General features: G+C 44.5%; 2 protein-coding genes across 2 annotated transcripts in view; both read left to right on the top strand.

Annotated features, from left to right (window-relative positions):
• LOC128701481 (sialin) overlaps positions 1-11,487 on the top strand; it is a 185,207-nt gene extending 173,720 nt beyond the window's left edge. The window contains exon 13 of the mRNA XM_053795175.2: positions 8,724-11,487. Coding sequence (XP_053651150.2) covers positions 8,724-8,939 — 216 coding nt within the window. The 3' untranslated portion in view covers positions 8,940-11,487. The remainder of the gene's footprint in view (positions 1-8,723) is intronic.
• LOC128701484 (methyltransferase-like protein 25B) overlaps positions 1-26,613 on the top strand; it is a gene marked incomplete at its 5' end in the record, with an annotated part of 360,140 nt that overhangs the window by 277,710 nt on the left and 55,817 nt on the right.

The following is a 26,613-nucleotide window of genomic DNA, read 5'->3' as shown; positions in this document are numbered from 1 at the left end:
CTATCACTTACTCTGGAACTTAGTGAACCATTGCTAGGAACAGTGTTCTCACCTACTATCACTTACTCTGGAACTTAGTGAACCATTGCTAGGAACAGTGTTCTCACCTACCATCACTTACTCTGGAACTTAGTGAACCATTGCTAGGAACAGTGTTATCACCTACCATCACTTACTCTGGAACTTAGTGAACCATTGCTACAGTGTTCTACTATCACTTGCTCTGGAACTTAGTGAACCATTGCTAGGAACAGTGTTCTCACCTACTATCACTTGCTCTGGAACTTAGTGAACCATTGCTAGGAACAGTGTTCTCACCTACTATCACTTGCTCTGGAACTTAGTGAACCATTGCTAGGAACAGTGTTCTCACCTACTATCACTTACTCTGGAACTTAGTGAACCATTGCTAGGAACAGTGTTCTCACCTACTATCACTTACTCTGGAACTTAGTGAACCATTGCTAGGAACAGTGTTCTCACCTACCATCACTTACTCTGGAACTTAGTGAACCATTGCTAGGAACAGTGTTCTCACCTACTATCACTTACTCTGGAACTTAGTGAACCATTGCTAGGAACAGTGTTCTCACCTACCATCACTTACTCTGGAACTTAGTGAACCATTGCTAGGAACAGTGTTCTCACCTACTATCACTTACTCTGGAACTTAGTGAACCATTGCTAGGAACAGTGTTCTCACCTACTATCACTTACTCTGGAACTTAGTGAACCATTGCTAGGAACAGTGTTCTCACCTACCATCACTTACTCTGGAACTTAGTGAACCATTGCTAGGAACAGTGTTCTCACCTACTATCACTTACTCTGGAACTTAGTGAACCATTGCTAGGAACAGTGTTCTCACCTACTATCACTTACTCTGGAACTTAGTGAACCATTGCTAGGAACAGTGTTCTCACCTACCATCACTTACTCTGGAACTTAGTGAACCATTGCTAGGAACAGTGTTCACCTCACACTACTCTGGATCACTTGTTCTCACTCTGGAACTTAGTGAACCATTGCTAGGAACAGTGTTCTCACCTACTATCACTTGCTCTGGAACTTAGTGAACCATTGCTAGGAACAGTGTTCTCACCTACTATCACTTGCTCTGGAACTTAGTGAACCATTGCTAGGAACAGTGTTCTCACCTACCATCATTACAACTTAGTGAACTTGCTAGGAACAGTGTTAGGAACTTAGTGAACCATTGCTAGGAACAGTGTTCTCACCTACCATCACTTACTCTGGAACTTAGTGAACCATTGCTAGGAACAGTGTTCTCACCTACTCTGGATCACTTACTCTGGAACTTAGTGAACCATTGCTAGGAACAGTGTTCTCACCTACTATCACTTACTCTGGAACTTAGTGAACCATTGCTAGGAACAGTGTTCTCACCTACTATCACTTACTCTGGAACTTAGTGAACCATTGCTAGGAACAGTGTTCTCACCTACCATCACTTACTCTGGAACTTAGTGAACCATTGCTAGGAACAGTGTTATCACCTACTATCACTTACTCTGGAACTTAGTGAACCATTGCTAGGAACAGTGTTCTCACCTACTATCACTTACTCTGGAACTTAGTGAACCATTGCTAGGAACAGTGTTCTCACCTACCATCACTTACTCTGGAACTTAGTGAACCATTGCTAGGAACAGTGTTCTCACCTACCATCACTTACTCTGGAACTTAGTGAACCATTGCTAGGAACAGTGTTCTCACCTACTATCACTTACTCTGGAACTTAGTGAACCATTGCTAGGAACAGTGTTCTCACCTACTATCACTTACTCTGGAACTTAGTGAACCATTGCTAGGAACAGTGTTCTCACCTACTATCACTTACTCTGGAACTTAGTGAACCATTGCTAGGAACAGTGTTCTCACCTACCATCACTTACTCTGGAACTTAGTGAACCATTGCTAGGAACAGTGTTATCACCTACTATCACTTACTCTGGAACTTAGTGAACCATTGCTAGGAACAGTGTTCTCACCTACTATCACTTACTCTGGAACTTAGTGAACCATTGCTAGGAACAGTGTTCTCACCTACCATCACTTACTCTGGAACTTAGTGAACCATTGCTAGGAACAGTGTTCTCACCTACCATCACTTACTCTGGAACTTAGTGAACCATTGCTAGGAACAGTGTGAACAATTGCTAGGAACAGTGTTCTCACCTACTATCACTTACTCTGGAACTTAGTGAACCATTGCTAGGAACAGTGTTATCACCTACCATCACTTACTCTGGAACTTAGTGAACCATTGCTAGGAACAGTGTTCTTACCTACCATCACTTACTCTGGAACTTAGTGAACCATTGCTAGGAACAGTGTTCTCACCTACCATCACTTACTCTGGAACTTAGTGAACCATTGCTAGGAACAGTGTTCTCACCTACTATCACTTACTCTGGAACTTAGTGAACCATTGCTAGGAACAGTGTTCTCACCTACTATCACTTACTCTGGAACTTAGTGAACCATTGCTAGGAACAGTGTTCTCACCTACCATCACTTACTCTGGAACTTAGTGAACCATTGCTAGGAACAGTGTTCTCACCTACTATCACTTACTCTGGAACTTAGTGAACCATTGCTAGGAACAGTGTTCTCACCTACCATCACTTACTCTGGAACTTAGTGAACCATTGCTAGGAACAGTGTTCTCACCTACCATCACTTACTCTGGAACTTAGTGAACCATTGCTAGGAACAGTGTTCTCACCTACTATCACTTACTCTGGAACTTAGTGAACCATTGCTAGGAACAGTGTTCTCACCTACTATCACTTACTCTGGAACTTAGTGAACCATTGCTAGGAACAGTGTTCTCACCTACTATCACTTACTCTGGAACTTAGTGAACCATTGCTAGGAACAGTGTTCTCACCTACTATCACTTACTCTGGAACTTAGTGAACCATTGCTAGGAACAGTGTTCTCACCTACTATCACTTACTCTGGAACTTAGTGAACCATTGCTAGGAACAGTGTTCTCACCTACCATCACTTACTCTGGAACTTAGTGAACCATTGCTAGGAACAGTGTTCTCACCTACTATCACTTACTCTGGAACTTAGTGAACCATTGCTAGGAACAGTGTTCTCACCTACTATCACTTACTCTGGAACTTAGTGAACCATTGCTAGGAACAGTGTTCTCACCTACTATCACTTACTCTGGAACTTAGTGAACCATTGCTAGGAACAGTGTTCTCACCTACTATCACTTACTCTGGAACTTAGTGAACCATTGCTAGGAACAGTGTTCTCACCTACTATCACTTACTCTGGAACTTAGTGAACCATTGCTAGGAACAGTGTTCTCACCTACTATCACTTACTCTGGAACTTAGTGAACCATTGCTAGGAACAGTGTTCTCACCTACTATCACTTACTCTGGAACTTAGTGAACCATTGCTAGGAACAGTGTTCTCACCTACTATCACTTACTCTGGAACTTAGTGAACCATTGCTAGGAACAGTGTTCTCACCTACTATCACTTACTCTGGAACTTAGTGAACCATTGCTAGGAACAGTGTTCTCACCTACCATCACTTACTCTGGAACTTAGTGAACCATTGCTAGGAACAGTGTTCTCACCTACTATCACTTACTCTGGAACTTAGTGAACCATTGCTAGGAACAGTGTTCTCACCTACCATCACTTACTCTGGAACTTAGTGAACCATTGCTAGGAACAGTGTTCTCACCTACTATCACTTACTCTGGAACTTAGTGAACCATTGCTAGGAACAGTGTTCTCACCTACTATCACTTACTCTGGAACTTAGTGAACCATTGCTAGGAACAGTGTTCTCACCTACTATCACTTACTCTGGAACTTAGTGAACCATTGCTAGGCTCAGTGTTCTCACCTACCATCACTTACTCTGGAACTTAGTGAACCATTGCTAGGAACAGTGTTCTCACCTACTATCACTTACTCTGGAACTTAGTGAACCATTGCTAGGAACAGTGTTCTCACCTACTATCACTTACTCTGGAACTTAGTGAACCATTGCTAGGAACAGTGTTCTCACCTACTATCACTTACTCTGGAACTTAGTGAACCATTGCTAGGAACAGTGTTATCACCTACCATCACTTACTCTGGAACTTAGTGAACCATTGCTAGGAACAGTGTTCTCACCTACCATCACTTACTCTGGAACTTAGTGAACCATTGCTAGGAACAGTGTTCTCACCTACTATCACTTACTCTGGAACTTAGTGAACCATTGCTAGGAACAGTGTTCTCACCTACTATCACTTACTCTGGAACTTAGTGAACCATTGCTAGGAACAGTGTTCTCACCTACTATCACTTACTCTGGAACTTAGTGAACCATTGCTAGGAACAGTGTTCTCACCTACCATCACTTACTCTGGAACTTAGTGAACCATTGCTAGGAACAGTGTTCTCACCTACTATCACTTACTCTGGAACTTAGTGAACCATTGCTAGGAACAGTGTTCTCACCTACCATCACTTACTCTGGAACTTAGTGAACCATTGCTAGGAACAGTGTTATCACCTACTATCACTTACTCTGGAACTTAGTGAACCATTGCTAGGAACAGAATGTTTATTCAGAACTACTTCAAAATCCCTTCAGGTCTACTTCAGAATGTCTCTTCACAGGATGGATAATGAGAACCTTCAAAACTAGGGATGCCAAAGCCATGATGACTCTCTTCAGGTCACTTGTTCTATCTAGGCTGTAATATTGCTGCACACTAACAGCACCTTTCAAGGCAGGTGAAATTGCTGACCTAGAAAATGTACAGAGAACCTTCACGGCGCGCATAACGGAGATAAAACACCTCAATTACTGGGAGCGCTTGAGGTTCCTGAACCTGTATTCCCTGGAACGCAGGAGGGAGAGATACATGATTATATACACCTGGAAAATCCTAGAGGGACTAGTACCGAACTTGCACACGAAAATCACTCACTACGAAAGCAAAAGACTTGGCAGACGATGCAACATCCCCCCAATGAAAAGCAGGGGTGTCACTAGCACGTTAAGAGACCATACAATAAGTGTGAGGGGCCCGAAACTGTTCAACTGCCTCCCAGCATACATAAGGGAGATTACCAATAGACCCCTGGCAGTCTTCAAACTGGCACTGGACAAGCACCTAAAGTCGGTACCTGACCAGCCGAGCTGTGGCTCGTACGTTGGTTTGCGTGCAGCCAGCAGTAACAGCCTGGTTGATCAGGCTCTGATCCACCAGGAGGCCTGGTCACAGACCGGGCCGCGGGGGCGTTGACCCCCGGAACTCTCTACAGGTAAACTCCAGGTAAACATCTATTTCATATCTCTTCTGATCTACTTCAGAATGTGTCTTCAGATCTACTTCAGAATATGTCTTCTGATCTACTTCAGAATGTGTCTTCAGATCTACTTCAGAATGTGACTTCAGATCTACTTCAGAATGTGTCTTCAGATCTACTTCAGAATGTGTCTTCAGATCTACTTCAGAATGTGTCTTCTGATCTACTTCAGAATGTGTCTTCAGATCTACTTCAGAATGTGTCTTCTGATCTACTTCAGAATGTGTCTTCAGATCTACTTCAGAATGTGTCTTCAGATCTACTTCAGAATGTGTCTTCAGATCTACTTCAGAATGTGTCTTCAGATCTACTTCAGAATGTGTCTTCTGATCTACTTCAGAATGTGTCTTCTGATCTACTTCAGAATGTGTCTTCTGATCTACTTCAGAATGTGTCTTCTGATCTACTTCAGAATGTGTCTTCTGATCTACTTCAGAATGTGTCTTCTGATCTACTTCAGAATGTGTCTTCTGATCTACTTCAGAATGTGTCTTCTGATCTACTTCAGAATGTGTCTTCTGATCTACTTCAGAATGTGTCTTCTGATCTACTTCAGAATGTGTCTTCTGATCTACTTCAGAATGTGTCTTCAGATCTACTTCAGAATGTGTCTTTAGATCTACTTCAGAATGTGTCTTCAGATCTACTTCAGAATGTGTCTTCAGATCTACTTCAGAATGTGTCTTCTGATCTACTTCAGAATGTGTCTTCTGATCTACTTCAGAATGTGTCTTCTGATCTACTTCAGAATGTGTCTTCAGATCTACTTCAGAATGTGTCTTCTGATCTACTTCAGAATGTGTCTTCAGATCTACTTCAGAATGTGTCTTCTGATCTACTTCAGAATGTGTCTTCAGATCTACTTCAGAATGTGTCTTCAGATCTACTTCAGAATGTGTCTTCTGATCTACTTCAGAATGTGTCTTCAGATCTACTTCAGAATGTGTCTTCAGATCTACTTCAGAATGTGTCTTCAGATCTACTTCAGAATGTGTCTTCAGATCTACTTCAGAATGTGTCTTCAGATCTACTTCAGAATGTGTCTTCTGATCTACTTCAGAATGTGTCTTCTGATCTACTTCAGAATGTGTCTTCAGATCTACTTCAGAATGTGTCTTCTGATCTACTTCAGAATGTGTCTTCTGATCTACTTCAGAATGTGTCTTCTGATCTACTTCAGAATGTGTCTTCTGATCTACTCCTGATTGTGTCTTCTGATCTACTCCTGATTGTGTCTTCTGATCTACTCCTGATTGTGTCTTCTGATCTACTACTGATTGTGTCTTCTGATCTACTCCTGATTGTGTCTTCTGATCTACTCCTGATTGTGTCTTCTGATCTACTCCTGATTGTGTCTTCTGATCTACTCCTGATTGTGTCTTCTGATCTACTTCAGAACTCGCTAAGTAGGCCTAACTTCTTTAAAAAATAAACTTTCCCAAAAAATTTTATTACAGAAGGTTAGGTAATGTTTTTTTTTTCTTAGACAATGATATAAAAAAAATTATTCTTGGACCAAAAAATAACTTTAAGCCTCACCTAATTTTAGGGAAATGGGACAAACTAAACCAATTAAGATAAGGACTGTAGAGGTAATTAGCTTGAATGTTCACGTCTTCCTCTTAGCTGCCATCCCCGAAATCATTGTCTTGCGGAGCTGAACCTACTCCCTTGGGCTGTGTGAAAGAAATAAATGGTAAGTCCAGTTACCTCAAAGGGGTGTTATTTCAGCATATCTCGGAAAATGAGTGTTGAAGCCGCTTACGGGTTTTGGGCTCGATGGCCCGCCAATTACTTCCGTCTATAGGACAGTTGCAGTCGCCTTGCGTCATCAGAAACTGCAGCTTCCCGAACTGACAAGTGAGACTGAAACCTACCTTGCTCGTGTAGCGTGAGCATTTACAACAGATATGGATGACTTGATAAAAGCAGAAGAAGTGTCCTTTGAAGAATGTCGCACTGTCTTCCACTCCGTCGGGAATGTTGCAACACTCGTGCGGTTATACTTACACTCTTCTTCAAGATTTACCTTTTTCACAGTAATGTTACTACAGGAAGCTGAGCAAACTTCTCTGTAATCTTTCTACTGTGAATATGGAGATTGTCTGAGGTACAGTAACACGCGCATCACGTGTCTTTGTCCGCACTTATATCGTGAAGAACGAGTTCCTTGCTACACCAGTACATAAAGCAATCTGCCTTCTCCAGCCGCGGCTCCCCTAGCCGTCTCTAGCTACACAAAAGTTCTGCTGAAATCAGCATATCCCCTTCCATGCCAAACTGCAACAGCTTTATTTCCTGATATGTTTCGATCACCGAAAGTTCATTATTGTCCCACGTGTGAATAAAGTAAGGCAGGGGTTTCCTGTACCTTTCCTGCTATGGAAAAGAAAATAATTACTCTCATTAACCCAGACTGGTTGCAACATTGGTCTCTTGCAAGGAAATAGTGCGTGACTTTGACACTCGCTGATACAGCATTTGTCACAAATTAACTTGTTGATCATGAAGCAAGAGAGACTATCAACCCTCTCTGGATGGTTGAGCCCCTCAGGGGGTTGAAAGGGGCTGAAAGGGGCTGAAAGGGCTGAAGGGGCTAATACCCCCTCCTGGAGACAACTTCTCCACACCTAACCTCCCATAAAGTAATAAGATAAGATAAGATTTCGTTCGGATTTTTAACCCCGGAGGGTTAGCCACCCAGGATAACCCAAGAAAGTCAGTGCGTCATCGAGGACTGTCTAACTTATTTCCATTGGGGTCCTTAATCTTGTCCCCCAGGATGCGACCCACACCAGTCGACTAACACCCAGGTACCTATTTGCTGCTAGGTGAACAGGACAACAGGTGTAAGGAAACGTGTCGAAATGTTTCCACCCGCCGGGAATCGAACCCGGGCCCTCCGTGTGTGAAGCGGGAGCTAAATTCTTCCAAATATATCATATGCTAATTTAAATTATTTTAATATTATTTAAAATCAGTTAAATTTTTTTTTCCTTATACTCAGATGGATTTCCACTGATTAATGGCAAAAACAAATTTTTATTCGGCTAATTCGGCAAAGTGCATTATTATTATTATAATCAAGGGGAAGCGCTAAACCCGTAGGATTATACAGCGCCTGGGGGAGGGGGAATGTGGAAGGCATTCAGGCTTAATTCGGGGAACTGGAGCACAGATCCAATTCCCTAAATCAAAGAGCCCCTCAAGGAACCTTCCCTGAGGGGTCGGCAAAGTGCAGCCTTTCCAAATAGACCAAACATAGTGATTCGGTTTAAACGGCATGACATTATTTATTTAATTATATTTATTTAAGGTTTACTATTTTTGAAATGTATGTACATATATTTTTGCAGCAAACCCTGGGACAGTGGCAGAAGGTGTTCTGGATGTGTGTGCCTGTCTATGCACTCTCTGAAATATTCTTCCTCATCTTCGCATCGGCATCTACTCAGAAGTGGAATTACTCTAATATATCAAAAGACACATACGAGGCTGAAGAGTCCACCAGCGAGCAAGAAGAGAGCTTTCTCTCAGGAGTTACTGACCCCAACAATGATCAAAATATCTGAGCGACTCAGATTTGATGTAAAGAACACGAACAACTTTGGTAGTGATCCCAAGTTTATGTTCTGTAGTGGACTTTTCTTAGTCAGATGTTAACCAATTTTCGAGTGAAGGTGTGAAATAATTTACTGAAAAAAAAAAATTTTAAGGTTACAGGAGTTATTCTTTATTTCTGGTAAAAGTTAATGAGATTTTTGTTTATATTATTTTGCATTTATCTATAGAACTTTGATAGCTATCATTGTGTGACTATGCTAATCTATATAGTAAGTTCTAAGTCGAGTTACGTTAGGTTAAGTTAGATTACAATTAAATGTGATACAAAAAAAATCACCCCGTGAACGGAATCGTGCACCCAGTGCACGTGGATGATAGAAAATAGTCATTTTCCAACTGTTGAAAGCTCCATCAACAGTCACCCATTTGACTGTTCTTACAACAGGACTATAATGTCCGTGGATAAGAAGACAGGCTCTTGATGTAATTAAATTCACTAAGACACATGTGCCTCAAGAGTTTTTCTTCTGGATCTTTGCTTCAGTAGCAATAAAATTAATGACCTGAATGATGTACCTCACATTATGTAACTCGAGTGACTTCCTCAGAAAAGCAGAATTTGTAAAGTGGAGGAGACAGTGAACAATCAGCACTCACGGATTTTTCTCTTTCATTTCAACAGTGAAACCGTGATGTGCTCCCGACAGTGCTGGTGCTCCAACACTATGATGTGTTCCTAACAGTGCTGGTGCTCCAACACTATGATGTGTTCCTAACAGTGCTGGTGCTCCAACACTATGATGTGTTCCTAACAGTGCTGGTGCTCCAACACCATGATGTGTTCCTGACAGTGCTGGTGCACCAACACCGTGATGTGTTCCTAACAGTGCTGGTGCACCAACATTGTGATGTATTCCTGACAGTGCTGGTGCACCAACATCGTGATGTGTTCCTAACAGTGCTGGTGCACCAACATCGTGATGTATTCCTGACAGTGCTGGTGCACCAACACCGTTATGTGTTCCTAACAGTGCTGGTGCACCAACGCCGTGATGTGTTCCTAACAGTGCTAGTGCACCAACATCGTGATGTGTTCCTAACAGTGCTGGTGCACCAACATCGTGATGTATTCCTGACAGTGCTGGTGCACCAACATCGTGATGTGTTCCTAACAGTGCTGGTGCACCAACATCGTGATGTGTTCCTAACAGTGCTGGTGCACCAACATCGTGATGTGTTCCTAACAGTGCTGGTGCACCAACATCGTGATGTATTCCTGACAGTGCTGGTGCACCAACATCGTGATGTATTCCTGACAGTGCTCGTGCACCAACACCGTTATGTGTTCCTAACAGTGCTGGTGCACCAACACCGTGATGTGTTCCTAACAGTGCTGCTGCACCATCACTACAGACACTAAGACACCGATTAAACTTAAGCCATTCTAAACTGAAGAATGAGTCCACAGCTTGGAAAATTATCTTCTCCAAGAGTGGTGGTGTGTAAAGGTCGATAGAAAAGACATTCCTCTTCAATGTCTTATTTGTTATTCCATCTGCATTTGTATACCAAACCTTCAATTTTTTTTCTAAAACTATGGTCTGAGGGTACATTGGGGTTGGGGAAGAGGGAGACCTGATGAGGAACTATGGGTGGTTACTGTGAAGGTAGAGTTTGCAATGAGGTGGGTGGGGGCATTGGGTATGGCATGTGTGTTATGGGTTAAAATGCTTGGTTGCATTTGGGTTGTCCTGGTTGACAGGCTTCTGTAGGTGGTTGTAAGGAAGCTTGTGTTTGAACTTCCTTCTGAGTCTGGGTTCCCCTGACCATCTCCATCTTCACCTCTCTTTCCTCCTATAGCCTTTGCACCCTCTCTTTCAGTTTCTGTCTTTCTTCTTGTGTTCTGTCGCGGTCAAGATACACCCTCCAGTACACCGATTCTGCCTTGAAAATCACTTTGACTGGCCGCATTCTTCCTCTTGCAACCTCCCCTATTCTCAGAAGAGATGCCAGCTGGGTCTTGCCATCTTCTCCTATTGCTTCCATGATGCTTTCAATTGCTTTTTTCTCCCCTTGTCTTCTTGCTTCATAAGTTTCCCTTTCAACTTCCTGGAGCTCATAAACAAAGACTGATCTCCCCCTTTCATTCTCCCTCTGCTTATCCCTATGTATCCCCTGATTCGATTTAGTTGCCTCCATATTTTCACAACAAATTATGTAACTGAATTCTTTGTGTAAGCAACTGTGTGATTACTGTGTGCTCATAAAATGAACAGAAGCTGAATACAGAGGCTATCATATTTAGATTCAGTTTCATTCAAATCAGTATTTTGACCAGAAACAATATATAGAGAGCAGAGAGTGTTTTGTTCTGTTATTTGTCATTAACTGTCTAAACAAGAATGTTACAGATGGATGTTTCCTTAAATTTTTTCACCTATAATTTGTGTTATAGATTTTAAGAGCTTCTGCCATGTCACTTCTTAAAGTGTCCGTAAATACATCTTCGCTAATTATAAGACTTCAGTATGAAATGGCAATAAAAGGAATCTGTGCTTTAATTTCTAAGCTTTTACCCATTGTTGTCCCGAAAAGAATTCATATATAATCTAAATAATTATTTTTGATCCTCCTTGACACAAAGTGTCCCATTTGTAAAATAAACTAGTCATTATAAATGGTTTTACTTATATGTTATCTCTACTGCTTCTCAGTTTTAAACTCCCTTTAGAGAGTACAATAAAGCTAGTTTTTGTCTGTGTGTAAGATCAAGGCCAACATTATGTGATGATATTGGGATCAAACCTGTTATAAAGTCCCGCCTTGTCTTTATGAAAAGTCCAGCCTTTTCCTTATGAAAAGTCCAGCCTCGTCTTTATGAAAAGTCCAGCCTTGTGTTTAAGAAAAGTCCAGCATTGTCTTTATGAAAAGCCCAGCCTTGTGTTTAAGAAAAGTCCAGCATTGTCTTTATGAAAAGTCCAGCCTTGTGTTTAAGAAAAGTCCAGCATTGTCTTTATGAAAAGTCCAGCCTTGTGTTTAAGAAAAGTCCAGCATTGTCTTTATGAAAAGCCCAGCCTTGTGTTTAAGAAAAGTCCAGCATTGTCTTTATGAAAAGTCCAGCCTTGTGTTTAAGAAAAGTCCAGCATTGTCTTTATGAAAAGTCCAGCCTTGTGTTTAAGAAAAGTCCAGCATTGTCTTTATGAAAAGTCCAGCCTTGTGTTTAAGAAAAGTCCAGCATTGTCTTTATGAAAAGTCCAGCCTTGTGTTTAAGAAAAGTCCAGCATTGTCTTTATGAAAAGTCCAGCCTTGTGTTTAAGAAAAGTCCAGCATTGTCTTTATGAAAAGTCCAGCCTTGTGTTTAAGAAAAGTCCAGCATTGTCTTTATGAAAAGTCCAGCCTTGTGTTTAAGAAAAGTCCAGCATTGTCTTTATGAAAAGTCCAGCCTTGTGTTTAAGAAAAGTCCAGCATTGTCTTTATGAAAAGTCCAGCCTTGTGTTTAAGAAAAGTCCAGCATTGTCTTTATGAAAAGTCCAGCCTTGTGTTTAAGAAAAGTCCAGCATTGTCTTTATGAAAAGTCCAGCCTTGTGTTTAAGAAAAGTCCAGCCTTGTGTTTAAGAAAAGTCCAGCATTGTCTTTATGAAAAGTCCAGCCTTGTGTTTATGAAAAGTCCAGCCTTGTGTTTAAGAAAAGTCAAGCCTTTTCTTCAAATTCTATATTGTGTAAACTTCTGAATGACTATATATAACTTGTGAGGTTGGACCATCCCACACACAACCCGTCTTTCTCATCCAAACGGAGGAAGTGCCAACCGTCGCGGTGACCCCTGGGGTCATATAAGCAACCCCCGTGACAGGGATAAATTTTACTACACTCGGGTGGATGGGGCGGGATTGTATCGTCACCCGACACACTTCTGGACTCACACTCTCCCACTGGACAGGTAGTCCGCCTCGCACACTTCTGGACTCACACCCTCCCACTGGACAGGTAGTTCGCCTCGCACACTTCTGGACTCACACTCTCCCACTGAACACGTAGTCCGCCTCGCACACTTCTGGACTCACACCCTCCCACTGGACAGGTAGTTCGCCTCACACACTTCTGGACTCACACTCTCCCACTGGACAGGTAGTTCGCCTCGCACACTTCTGGACTCACACTCTCCCACTGAACAGGTAGTCCGCCTCGCACACTTCTGGACTCACACCCTCCCACTGGACAGGGAGTTCGCCTCACACACTTCTGGACTCACACTCTCCCACAGGACAGATAGTTCGCCTCGCACACTTCTGGACTCACACTCTCCCAATGGACAGGTAGCTCGCCTGGTACACTTCTGGACTCACTCTCCCACTGGACAGGTAGTTCGCCTGGTACACTTCCGGGCTCACACTCTCCCACTGGGCAGGTAGTCCGCCTGGCACACTTCTGGACTCACACTCTCCCACTGAACAGGTAGTTCCCCTCGCACACTTCTGGACTCACACTCTCCCACTGGACAGGTAGCTCGCCTCGCACACTTCTGGACTCACACCCTCCCACTGGACAGGTAGTTCGCCTCGCACACTTCTGGACTCACACTCTCCCACTGGACAGGTAGTTCGCCTCGCACACTTCTGGACTCACACTCTCCCACTGGACAGGTAGTTCGCCTCGCACACTTCTGGACTCACACTCTCCCACTGGACAGGTAGTTCGCCTCGCACACTTCTGGACTCACACTCTCCCACTGGACAGGTAGTTCGCCTCACACACTTCTGGACTCACACTCTCCCACTGGACAGGTAGTTCGCCTCGCACATTTCTGGACTCACACTCTCCCACTTGACAGGTAGCTCGCCTCGCACACTTCTGGACTCACACCCTCCCACTGGACAGGTAGTTCGCCTCACACACTTCTGGACTCACACTCTCCCACTGGACAGGTAGTTCGCCTCGCACACTTCTGGACTCACACTCTCCCACTGAACAGGTAGTCCGCCTCGCACACTTCTGGACTCACACCCTCCCACTGGACAGGTAGTTCGCCTCACACACTTCTGGACTCACACTCTCCCACTGGACAGGTAGTTCGCCTCGCACACTTCTGGACTCACACTCTCCCACTGAACAGGTAGTCCGCATCGCACACTTCTGGACTCACACCCTCCCACTGGACAGGGAGTTCGCCTCACACACTTCTGGACTCACACTCTCCCACAGGACAGATAGTTCGCCTCGCACACTTCTGGACTAACACTCTCCCACTGGACAGGTAGGTCGCCTGGGACACTTCTGGACTCACTCTCCCACTGGACAGGTAGTTCGCCTGGTAAAATTTCGGGCTCACACTCTCCCACTGGGCAGGTAGTCCGCCTGGCACACTTCTGGACTCACACTCTCCCACTGAACAGGTAGTTCCCCTCGCACACTTCTGGACTCACACTCTCCCACTGGACAGGTAGCTCGCCTCGCACACTTCTGGACTCACACTCTCCCACTGGACAGGTAGTTCGCCTCGCACACTTCTGGACTCACACTCTCCCACTGGACAGGTAGTTCGCCTCACACACTTCTGGACTCACACTCTCCCACTGGACAGGTAGTTCGCCTAGCACACTTCTGGACTCACACTCTCCCACTGGACAGGTAGTTCGCCTCGCACACTTCTGGACTCACACTCTCCCACTGGACAGGTAGTTCGCCTCACACACTTCTGGACTCACACTCTCCCACTGGACAGGTAGTTCGCCTCGCACACTTCTGGACTCACACTCTCCCACTGGACAGGTAGTTCGCCTCACACACTTCTGGACTCACACTCTCCCACTGGACAGGTAGTTCGCCTCGCACACTTCTGGACTCACACTCTCCCACTGAACAGGTAGTTCGCCTCGCACACTTCTGGACTCACACTCTCCCACTTGACAGGTAGCTCGCCTCGCACACTTCTGGACTCACACTCTCCCACTGGACAGGTAGTTCGCCTCGCACACTTCTGGACTCACACTCTCCCACTGAACAGGTAGTCCGCCTCGCACACTTCTGGACTCACACCCTCCCACTGGACAGGTAGTTCGCCTCGCACACTTCTGGACTCACACCCTCCCACTGGACAGGTAGCTCGCCTAGTACACTTCTGGACTAACTCTCCCACTGGGCAGGAAGTCCGCCTGACACACTTCTGGACTCACACCCTCCCACTGGACAGGTAGTTCGCCTCACACACTTCTGGACTCACACTCTCCCACAGGACAGATAGTTCGCCTCGCACACTTCTGGACTCACACTCTCCCAATGGACAGGTAGCTCGCCTGGTACACTTCTGGACTCACTCTCCCACTGGACAGGTAGTTCGCCTGGTACACTTCCGGGCTCACACTCTCCCACTGGGCAGGTAGTCCGCCTGGCACACTTCTGGACTAACTCTCCCACTGGGCAGGAAGTCCGCCTCACACACTTCTGGACTAACTCTCCCACTGGGCAGGAAGTCCGCCTGGCACACTTCTGGACTTACACTCTCCCACTGGGCAGGAAGTCCGCCTGGCACACTTCTGGACTTACACTCTCCCACTGGGCAGGTAGTCCGCCAATGGTCTTTCGTATGTGGTCACCGTCTATACTTAATTATAACAATTATCACCAAAATCTCACAGTACGCATCACTGTTCAGAATTACTAAACACCACGATAAATGACATGCCCATGCACTCTGCCCCAGGGCCAGACTATGGAGAGGGAGCATGGACACGGGGGTCGTCCCACAGTTACTAAAAACAACAGACATAGCCCCACTCCACAAAGGGGGCAGTAAAGCAACAGCAAAGAACTACAGACCAATAGCACTAACATCCCATATCATAAAAATCTTTGAAAGGGTCCTAAGAAGCAAGATCACCACACATCTAGAAACCCGTCAGTTACACAACCCAGGGCAACATGGGTTTAGAACAGGTCGCTCCTGTCTGTCTCAACTATTGGATCACTACGACAGAGTCCTAGATGCACTAGAAGAGAAAAAGAATGCAGATGTAATATATACAGACTTTGCAAAAGCCTTCGACAAGTGTGACCATGGCGTAATAGCGCACAAAATGCGTGCTAAAAGAATAACAGGAAAAGTCGGTCAATGGATCTATAATTTCCTCACTAACAGAGCACAGAGAGTAGTCGTCAACAGAGTAAAGTCCGAGGCAGCTACGGTGAAAAGCTCTGTTCCACAAGGCACAGTACTCGCTCCCATCTTGTTCCTCATCCTCATATCCGACATAGACAAGGATGTCAGCCACAGCACCGTGTCTTCCTTTGCAGATGACACCCGAATCTGCATGACAGTGTCTTCCATTGCAGACACTGCAAGGCTCCAGGCGGACATCAACCGAATCTTTCAGTGGGCTGCAGAAAACAATATGAAGTTCTACGATAAGAAATTTCAATTACTCAGATATGGTAAACACGAGGAAATTAAATCTTCATCAGAGTACAAAACAAATTCTGGCCACAAAATAGGGCGAAACACCAACGTCAAAGACCTGGGAGTGATCATGTCGGAGGATCTCACCTTCAAGGACCATAACATTGTATCAATCGCATCTGCTAGAAAAATGACAGGATGGATAATGAGAACCTTCAAAACTAGGGATGCCAAGCCCATGATGACACTCTTCAGGTCACTTGTTCTATCTAGGCTGGAATATTGCTGCACACTAACAGCACATTTCAAGGCAGGTGAAATTGCTGACCTAGAAAATGTACAGAGAACCTTCACGGCGCGCATAACGGAGATAAAACACCTCAATTACTGGGAGCGCTTGAGGTTCCTAAACCTGTATTCCCTGGAACGCAGGAGGGAGAGATACATAATTATATACACCTGGAAAATCCTAGAGGGACTAGTACCGAACTTGCACACGAAAATCACTCACTACGAAAGCAAAAGACTTGGCAGACGATGCACCATCCCCCCAATGAGAAGCAGGGGTGTCACTAGCACGTTAAGAGACCATACAATAAGTGTCAGGGGCCCGAGACTGTTCAACTGCCTCCCAGCATACATAAGGGGGATTACCAACAGACCCCTGGCAGTCTTCAAGCTGGCACTGGACAAGCACCTAAAGTCGGTTCCTGACCAGCCGGGCTGTGGCTCGTACGTTGGTTTGTGTGCAGCCAGCAGCAACAGCCTTGTTGATCAGGCTCTGATCCACCAGGAGGCCTGGTCACAGACCGGGCCGCGGGGGCGTTGACCCCCGGAACTCTCTCCAGGTAAACTCCAGGTAAACTCCAGGTAAACAATTAATGACGCAGTTCAATTTTTGTCAGTAAAGACAAAGAACTATATGTTTCAGTAGTGTTCATGTTAAGATAAGATAAGATAAGATAAGATTTCGTTCGGATTTTTAACCCCGGAGGGTTAGCCACCCAGGATAACCCAAGAAAGTCAGTGCGTCATCGAGGACTGTCTAACTTATTTCCATTGGGGTCCTTAATCTTGTCTCCCAGGATGCGACCCACACCAGTCGACTAACACCCAGGTACCTATTTGCTGCTAGGTGAACAGGACAATAGGTGTAAGGAAACGTGTCGGAATTTCCACCCGCCGGGAATCGAACCCGGGCCCTCCGTGTGTGAAGCGGGAGCTTTAGCCACCAGGCCACCGGTACATTGATAAAATAAAACAAATTATTTGGAAAATTAATGTTTATCTGAATAATACATGGCAATGATATGGCAGATAATTGATATATTAAGAGATATGACTATCCATTGCTTTTACAAATATTGCAACACGGTTTGGCATAGAATTGAGCATTGTTGAACACTTTTTGGCACGTTCTTCGTCGTGGCACCAGGTCCTAATAACAGCAGCTATTAGCATTTCCAGAGTTGAATAGTCGAGTTTCTCATTGAGGTCAGGAGAATTTGCACGCAAATTTAGAACGCTTAGCCCACGCGCTTCTAGCAATGTCAGCATTTTTCTGGAATTGTTGCATGGAGCAAGATCCTGCTGGGATATGCCTTCTCCATCAGGAAAGTCTGTATCCATAATATGAAGCCAATGAATTGCCAAGATTGCCTTGTATTTGTCACTGTTCATCCTTCCCTCGACAGTAACAAACTACCAGGGCTTTCTGAGTGTATCCGTTCGAGATAGGTTCGCCTTTGTTCAATCTTACTTCCACTGATCTGTACCCATATACTCCAAAATTCGCCTACTCTGAAAATATAACTTTTATCCATTCATCTGCGTCCATTCCTTATGATCGAGTGCCCACCACAGCCGTTTTTTCTTCATAGGAGATCAGTAATTGTTTCTTTACCGGCTTTCTGACAGTTCTGCCAACTTCAGGGAGTCAAATCTCACTGCAGATCTTTGCTGATTTTCTTGGGATCCTTCACACTATTTCATATAAACTTGTTATCGTAAACTTGTTATCGTAAGGTATTACATGACGTTTTCTTCCACATCTTCCTCAACACTCTACAATCACCATTGTTGTCAACTCTCTTCAGAATCCGACCATCGGTTGACTTTGCTAGGCTCAAATTTTCAGCGATCTGTCTGATGTTCAAATGGCCATGCTTTCTAAGAGCTACAATGCTTGCACGCTTCATAGGTGTAACTTACATCATGAATTTTATCATTAATCATGAAATGAAGGTGAAAATATGGTCAAACCACGTTCACTCAAGGAGCACGCTTGCAGGAATAGCCTTACAGACCAACAGTTGTTGTAGCACTGACAAGAGTCGCAAAGCACCACCACAGGTAGAGGTTGCCAGAAGTCAGTAGCAAACCACATTAATTAAACCAGAGACTAAGTCATATTATATAATCAAAAAAATTTTTTGCTGTCCCAGTTAATCTGCACATTGTTGTAGTCATCATGGTTGTATGTAAGCCAACAGATGCAACTTCCCAACAGTTCAAGGAACAGCTTTTGAAAATTGATTACTGGCTAGAAAATCTTCCCACCCCAGCCTTAAATATCTTGTTACTTCGTGATTTCAATTTAAGACATCTAAAAAAATTATAACTGACATAACTCTAGGAGGCAGCACAGAAGAAAATCAACACATACATGACCTATTGAATTTCTGCATTAAAATTATAATCATGAGGAGCGCTAAACCCGTAGGAATATATAGCGCAAGCGGGATGGGGATGGAAGGTATTCAGACTCAATTCAGGGAACCGGAGCACAGATCCAACTCCCTAGATCATGAACCAATCACCAGCGTTAAGGAACCTCCAATGGGAGTTTACCTGGAGTTTACCTGAAGAGAGTTCCGGGGTTCAACGCCCCCGCGGCCCGGTCCGTGACCAGGCCTCCTGGTGGATCAGAGCCTGATCAACCAGGCTGTTACTGCTGGCTGCACGCAAACCAACGTACGAGCCACAGCCCGGCTGGTCAGGAACCCACTTTAGGTGCTTGTCCAGTGCCAGCTTGAAGACTGCCAGGGGTCTGTTGGTAATCCCCCTTATGTATGCTGGGAGGCAGTTGAACAGTCTCGGGCTCCTGACACTTATTGTATGGTCTCTTAACGTTCTAGTGACACCCCTGCTTTTCATTGGGGGGATGTTGCATCGTCTGCCAAGTCTTTTGCTTTCGTAGTGAGTGATTTTCGTGTGCAAGTTCGGTACTAGTCCCTCTAGGATTTTCCAGGTGTATATAATCATGTATCTCTCCCGCCTGCGTTCCAGGGAATACAGGTTTAGGAACCTCAAGCGCTCCCAGTAATTGAGGTGTTTTATCTCCGTTATGCGCGCCGTGAAGGTTCTCTGTACATTTTCTAGGTCAGCAATTTCGTCTGCCTTGAAAGGTGCTGTTAGTGTGCAGCAATATTCCAGCCTAGATATAACAAGTGACCTGAAGGGAGGTTGAATTTCTGCAACAAATTCACATTAAGCCAACAAACACTGGAGCCAACAAGACTGGAAAATACAATTTGCCTTATTTTCACTAATAACGGCGATCTTAAGAACATAAGAAAGAAGGAACACTGCAACAGGCCTACTGACCCATGCGGAGCAGGTCCATGTCCCCCCCAGATTAGACCAATGAACCCCCCCGGATTAGCCCAATGACCCACCCAGTCTGGTCATCTCCACTCAAGGATGGAGCACTGCACCAGACCCAGCAGCACAAGCTAGTCAGATCCAACTCACACCCACCCACACCCACTCATGTATTTATCTAACCTATTTTTAAAGCTACACAACGTTTTAGCCTGAATAACTGTACTCGAGAGTTTGTTCCACTCATCCACAACTCTATTACCTAACCAGTGCTTTCCCATATCCTTCCTGAATTTAAATTTTTTCAACTTGAAGCCATTGCTGCGAGTCTTGTCTTGGCTGGAAATTTTTAGCACGCTATTTGCATCCCCTTTATTTATTCCTGTTTTCCATTTATATACCTCGATCATATCCCCCCTAATTCTACGCCTTTCGAGAGAGTGCAGATTCAGGGCCCTGAGTCTATCCTCATAGGGAAGATTTCTGATACATGGGATCATCTTTGTCATCCTCCTCTGTACGTTTTCCAGAGCATTTATATCCATTCTGTAATACGGTGACCAGAACTGAGCAGCATAGTCTAAATGAGGCCTAACCAAGGATATCTAGAGTTGAAGAACAACCTGAGGACTTCTATTATTTATGCTTCTAGATATGAAGCCAAGAATTCTGTTAGCTTTATTGCGAACACTGATGCACTGTTGTCTTGGTTTTAGATTACTGCTAACCAGAACTCCTAAATCCTTTTCGCAATCAGTAGTATTAAGATCTACATTATTTAGTTTATATGTGGCATGGTTATTTAACTGTCCAACATTTAGAACTTTGCATTTGTCAATATTAAACTGCATCTGCCACTTCTCCGACCATTGCATCAGTCTATTCAAATCATCCTGGAGTGCTCTAGTGTTCTCATTAGAATGAATTGGACGGCCTATTTTGGTGTAATCAGCAAATTTGCTATGTCGCTATTTATTCCCTCACCGAAACCTGGCTAAAGCCTGATACTACAGATGTCTATGCCATTCCTGGTTACACTGCCCTACACAACTGTAGGCCAGACCAACAAGGGGGTGGAACAGCTATATACTACTCAGACCAACTAGAATGTATCACTAATACTTGCACATGGGATGAACATGGGGAATATATAATAGCTAAATTCAAATCCAAATACCTACAGAAACCTCTCGCAGTGATAAACATCTACAGAGTTCCACAGTCAAACATTAGCCGTTTTAGTGAAAACCTAGGAAGTATGATAACTGATGCACGCATGAACAAAGATCACTTACTGCTCTCAGGTGACTTCAATATAAATCTCCTACAAGACCAGGGCCCACATGTTACTGAATTCACAAACACTATGAGTAACTTCATGTTGCTACCAACAGTAACAAAACCTACAAGAGTTACAGAGACTAGTGTTTCCCTACTAGACCACATCTGGACCAACACCATATCCCCTTTAAAATCAGGCATAATCACAGATAATACCACAGACCATTACCCTACCTTCCTCATAACAAACCTTGGCAAATTACCCCTAGACACTACTAGTCACTTTCAGACTTCACAATGAGGCAGCTATCAATAACTTCACAGCAGCAGTGACAAACATTGACTGGCACACTGAGCTAGAAATCTATACAGATATTGACGAATGTATTAATAATTTTCTAAAAAAGACCCAATACCTTTATAACAAGCACTGCCCTAAAAAAACTAAACAGATGACTGCAAAGAGACTGAACAGTCCCTGGCTAACACCCAGTATCTTCAAATCCATAAATACAAAGCACCTATATGAAAAACAGTACAGAATGGGCCATATAACCAAAGACCAAACAAAACGTTACTCGTCAATCCTAACCAGCCTAATAAGAAGGGCTAAAAAATTGTATTATGAGAACAGATTATCCAACTTACGAGGTGACATAAAAAAGACCTGGAAAACCCTATCAGAAATACTAGGAACAAAAAAGATAACACGAAATGGCGAAATTGAATTAACAAAACCAGATGAACCCCAATTCACACCTACTGAAGCAGCAAACAGACTAAATGATTTCTTCTCCACTATGGGAAAAAACCTTGCCAATAAAATCCCAAGCTCAGATACCCCACCCAATGACTACCTCACTGGCAACTACCCGAACACACTCTTCCTAGCTCCGACTAACCCAACTGAAGTCTCCCTTATTATCAACAAACTAAAAAACAAGACAGGAGATTTAAATACCATACCACCCATTATATACAAAAAAGTGTCACAGGAGCTATCACCAATCATTGCAACACTCTTTAACAAATCCATTGAATCCTCTACCTTTCCTACAGTTCTCGAAACAGCAAGGGTCACCCCGACCCATAAAGGAGGAGACCACACAGACTTGAACAACTATATGCCAATATCCAACTTACACCCTCCATTGACAAAGTCACAGTGTGACTTTGTCAATGGTCCAAGTCGGACCGAAACGTCGTCGTAAGCTTCTCTCTTTTATGTGCGGGTTATATGTGTATAGTTTATACTGTTAGTACACTAATATTAGGATTATTGAGGCGACTGTAGATAATAATAATGTAGACCTAAGACCTTAACATAGGTAGTGTGACCATGGCGTAATAGCGCACAAAATGCGTGCTAAAGGAATAACAGGAAAAGTCGGTCGATGGATCTATAATTTCCTCACTAACAGAACACAGAGAGTAGTCGTCAACAGAGTAAAGTCCGAGGCAGCTACGGTGAAAAGCTCTGTTCCACAAGGCACAGTACTCGCTCCCATCTTGTTCCTCATCCTTATATCCGACATAGACAAGGATGTCAGCCACAGCACCGTGTCTTCCTTTGCAGATGACACCCGAATCTGCATGACAGTGTCTTCCATTGCAGACACTGCAAAGCTCCAGGCAGACATCAACCAAATCTTTCAGTGGGCTGCAGAAAACAATATGAAGTTCAACGATGAGAAATTTCAATTACTCAGATATGGTAAACATGAGGAAATTAATCTTCATCAGAGTACAAAATAAATTCTGGCCACAAAATAGAGCGAAACACCAACGTCAAAAGACCTGGGAGTGATCATGTCGGAGGATCTCACCTTCAAGGACCATAACACTGTATCAATTGCATCTGCTAGAAAAATGACAGGATGGATAATGAGAACCTTCAAAACTAGGGAGGCCAAGCCCATGATGACACTCTTCAGGTCACTTGTTCTATCTAGGCTGGAATATTGCTGCACACTAACAGCACCTTTCAAGGCAGGTGAAATTGCTGACCTAGAAAATGTACAGAGAACCGCATAACGGAGATAAAACACCTCAATTATTGGGAGCGCTTGAGGTTCCTAAACCTGTATTCCCTGGAACGCAGGAGGGAGAGATACATGATTATATACACCTGGAAAATCCTAGAGGACTAGTACCGAACTTGCACACGAAAATCACCCACTACGAAAGCAAAAGACTTGGCAGACGATGCACCATCCCCCCAATGAAAAGCAGGGGTGTCACTAGCACGTTAAGAGACCATACAATAAGTGTCAGGGGCCCGAGACTGTTCAACTGCCTCCCAGCACACATAAGGGGATTACCAACAGACCCCTGGCGGTCTTCAAGCTGGCACTGGACAAGCACCTAAAGTCAGTTCCGGATCAGCCGGGCTGTGGCTCGTATGTTGGTTTGCGTGCAGCCAGCAGCAACAGCCTGGTTGATCAGGCTCTGATCCACCAGGAGGCCTGGTCTCAGACCGGGCCGCGGGGGCGTTGACCCCCGGAACTCTCTCCAGGTAAACTCCAGGTAATAGGCCGATAATGTAGGCAAACACTAGGTTATGTTAGCCAGGGAGAACTGGCAGCCCAAGTTTGAATGCTGGGGCACGGGGTTTGAGACCGCCGTGCTTTCCTCTATGACTAGACACCATCTGGACAACACGTGCCGTGATCAGCAGACGGCGCCCCCCACGTGTCTTCACATATGAGACCTGGGCAAATCTGGTGGAGGCACCTCGATGTACCATAGATGACCTCCTCCATCAGGCCCATACAGTAAGACAAAACCTCCGCTTTTTTCTTAGGATTTCTGGCCAGTGTCTGGGGAAAATTGCGAGTGAGTTGATTATTATTATTATTATTATTATAATCAAAAAGAAGCGCTAAGCCACAAGGACTATACAGCGCTGCAGGGCAGGAAGGAAGCGAGGGCATCAGGTGGCAAAAGGGAGATGGATGAGTAATAGGTTACGGATAACAGCAGGGTAGTGGATGGTGAAAGGGTAAAGGGCAGCAAGAGACTGAACTAGAAAGGGCTGAGGGGAGTGCGAAAAGTATCATCAGAGTTTGTGGAGTAAATCAGTCGTTGTCAAGAAGTCAATGAGTCAGGATTAAAGGAGGGTCTATCAGTAAGAAGGGAAGGTAAAGAGAGTAGTAGAACGAAGACGACGACGGAGGTAAATTCTGCGTGCTCGTTGATAGAGAGGGCAGTCTAACAGAATGTGGCTAATCGATACTGGAACTTGACACTGCTCACAGAGAGGAACAGGGTGCCTCTTGAGATACCCATGAGTAAGACGAGTGTGGCCAATGCTAGGCAAGGAGAGTGGTCTCCCAACCTCGGCACTGATGACAAGAAGACGGCCAGTAACCTATGCTCAGTTTAATAGAATGAAGTTTGTTACCGAGCAGAGTTGACCAACGTTTTGTTGCCAACGGGTGCGAAGGTGGGTAGCTATTGCAGCAAAATAGTCCAAAAATGGAACACCTCGATAGGAAATTGGTAGGTCATGTACTGCTGACCGGCGCAGCGTGTCTGCCTGTTCATTGCCCTGTCGTCGACATGACCAGGGACCCAACAAAAAACAATATCTTTATGTTTGGTAGAGATATCGGCGGAGCCAAAGTTGGATACGGAGAACTAGGGGATGAGATGTATCAAATTTTCGTATAGCCTGTAGAGCACTAAGGAGTCTGAGACTACTACAAATGATGACACAGGCATAGATGCGATACGAATAAGTGCTGCAAGAATGGCATACAGTTCAGCAGTAAAAATGCTAGCTGAAGATAGTAAATGCCCCCGTACGACGCTGTCCGGAAACACTGCTGCGAATCCGACGCCGTCTGAAGACTTAGAGCCATCGGTGTACACAGCGGTGGCATGAGAATGGGAGTGGAAGTGATGAAGAAAAAGAGAGCGGGAAGCCACCGTAGGCAGTTGAGCTTTCGAGCAAGGGAGTGAGAAAGAACAGACCCGAACAGCTGGAACTTCCCAGGGGGGTAGGGAAAAGTGAGATGCTACATGAACATATAAAGGTGGTAACTGAAGGGAAGACAAGAGTGAATGTAGGCGAAGAGAAAAGGAAGGAGCAAACAGGGGCGACGAACGAATGAAGAATGTCTACTAATATCGGTGACCATTCTATAAATGGAAGGATTGTGTAGATCGTGAGAGCGTACATAGTAACGAAGGCAATGGGCATCACGGCGATCAGACAAGGATGGAACATTTGCTTCTGTATAGAGGCTCTCAACGGGGAAGAAGAGCGAAAAGCACCAAGGCACAAACGTAAGCCCTTGGTGATGGATAGAGTTAAGGCTAGAGAGAGTAGCAGAAGAGGCCGCGGAATAAATCTGGTCACCATAATCGAGTTTCGATAGAACGAGGGCTGAATGTAGGCGAAGCAGAGTTCGACGATCAGCTCCCCAGGAAAGATGAGCAAGGGTTTTAAGAAGGTTTAGCCGGCTGTGACAAGTTGCCTTCAGAGAGGTAATGTGAGGTTTCCAGGTTAACCGACGGTCAAAGAGAAGGCCTAGAAACCTGACTGTATCACGTTCGGGGATACGGGAGTAATTTGGTGAGTTTTGGTACTTGAAAATTTAAACCCATGTGTGGTGGCCCAAGTGGAAACACGGTCGACCGCATGCTGGAGAGAAACTGCAATAAGGTGACAGTCAGCGCCTGCACAAGCAATAGCGAAGTCATCAACATAGAGTGATGACCAAATATTGGGTGGAAGAACAGAGGCCAAATCATTTATAGCAAGGAGAAAAAGTGTTGTGCTTAGAACACATCCCTGAGGGACACCTTCAGCTTGGACGAAGTCCGGGGAACGAACATTATTGACTCGAACACGGAAATGTCTGTCAGTACGAGTGAGTTGAACTGTGGCCTTTGTGCAGCCGGCAGTTCATGACCAGTATGTGATTTTGTCTCTTTTCTACCTAGAAGCTAGTGTTTGTTTCTGCATAGTTATACTAGGGGATACACACCCTCTTGGATACAGGAATTTCTGAGGTGCAGGCAGGTCACTAATATCAATTGAACATTGCAGGAATTAAGGCTCCCGGTTGCACGTGGTTTCTGAGGGGAAGTCCAAAGGGGCTAAGCTTAGGGAGGTTGAAGATCAGGATATGTGCTGCAACACCAAGTAAGTTAGTCCTTTAAACATGCATGCAGGCGAGATTTCTTGCAACATCAGTCATTTATGAAAATCTGTCCTATAAGCCACTTGTGAGGCTGAGGTACCGACCTCAGAGCTTGGTGTCAACAGAGCTTGCCAGGGTAGGCGACTCACTTGGAGGCAGTCCAGACAAATTTTCACAAGACTACTATGGGAGGAAATTGTTAAGGCAACAAGGCACGATAATGTAGTAATTCTAGGAGACTTTAACCTTAGTCAC

Source organism: Cherax quadricarinatus, chromosome 78 (assembly GCF_038502225.1).
Source record: "Cherax quadricarinatus isolate ZL_2023a chromosome 78, ASM3850222v1, whole genome shotgun sequence".
In the NCBI taxonomy this organism is placed as follows: domain Eukaryota; kingdom Metazoa; phylum Arthropoda; class Malacostraca; order Decapoda; family Parastacidae; genus Cherax; species Cherax quadricarinatus.
The sequence above is the reverse complement of the archived record's forward strand: the minus strand, read 5'-3'. Positions and strand labels throughout refer to the sequence as shown.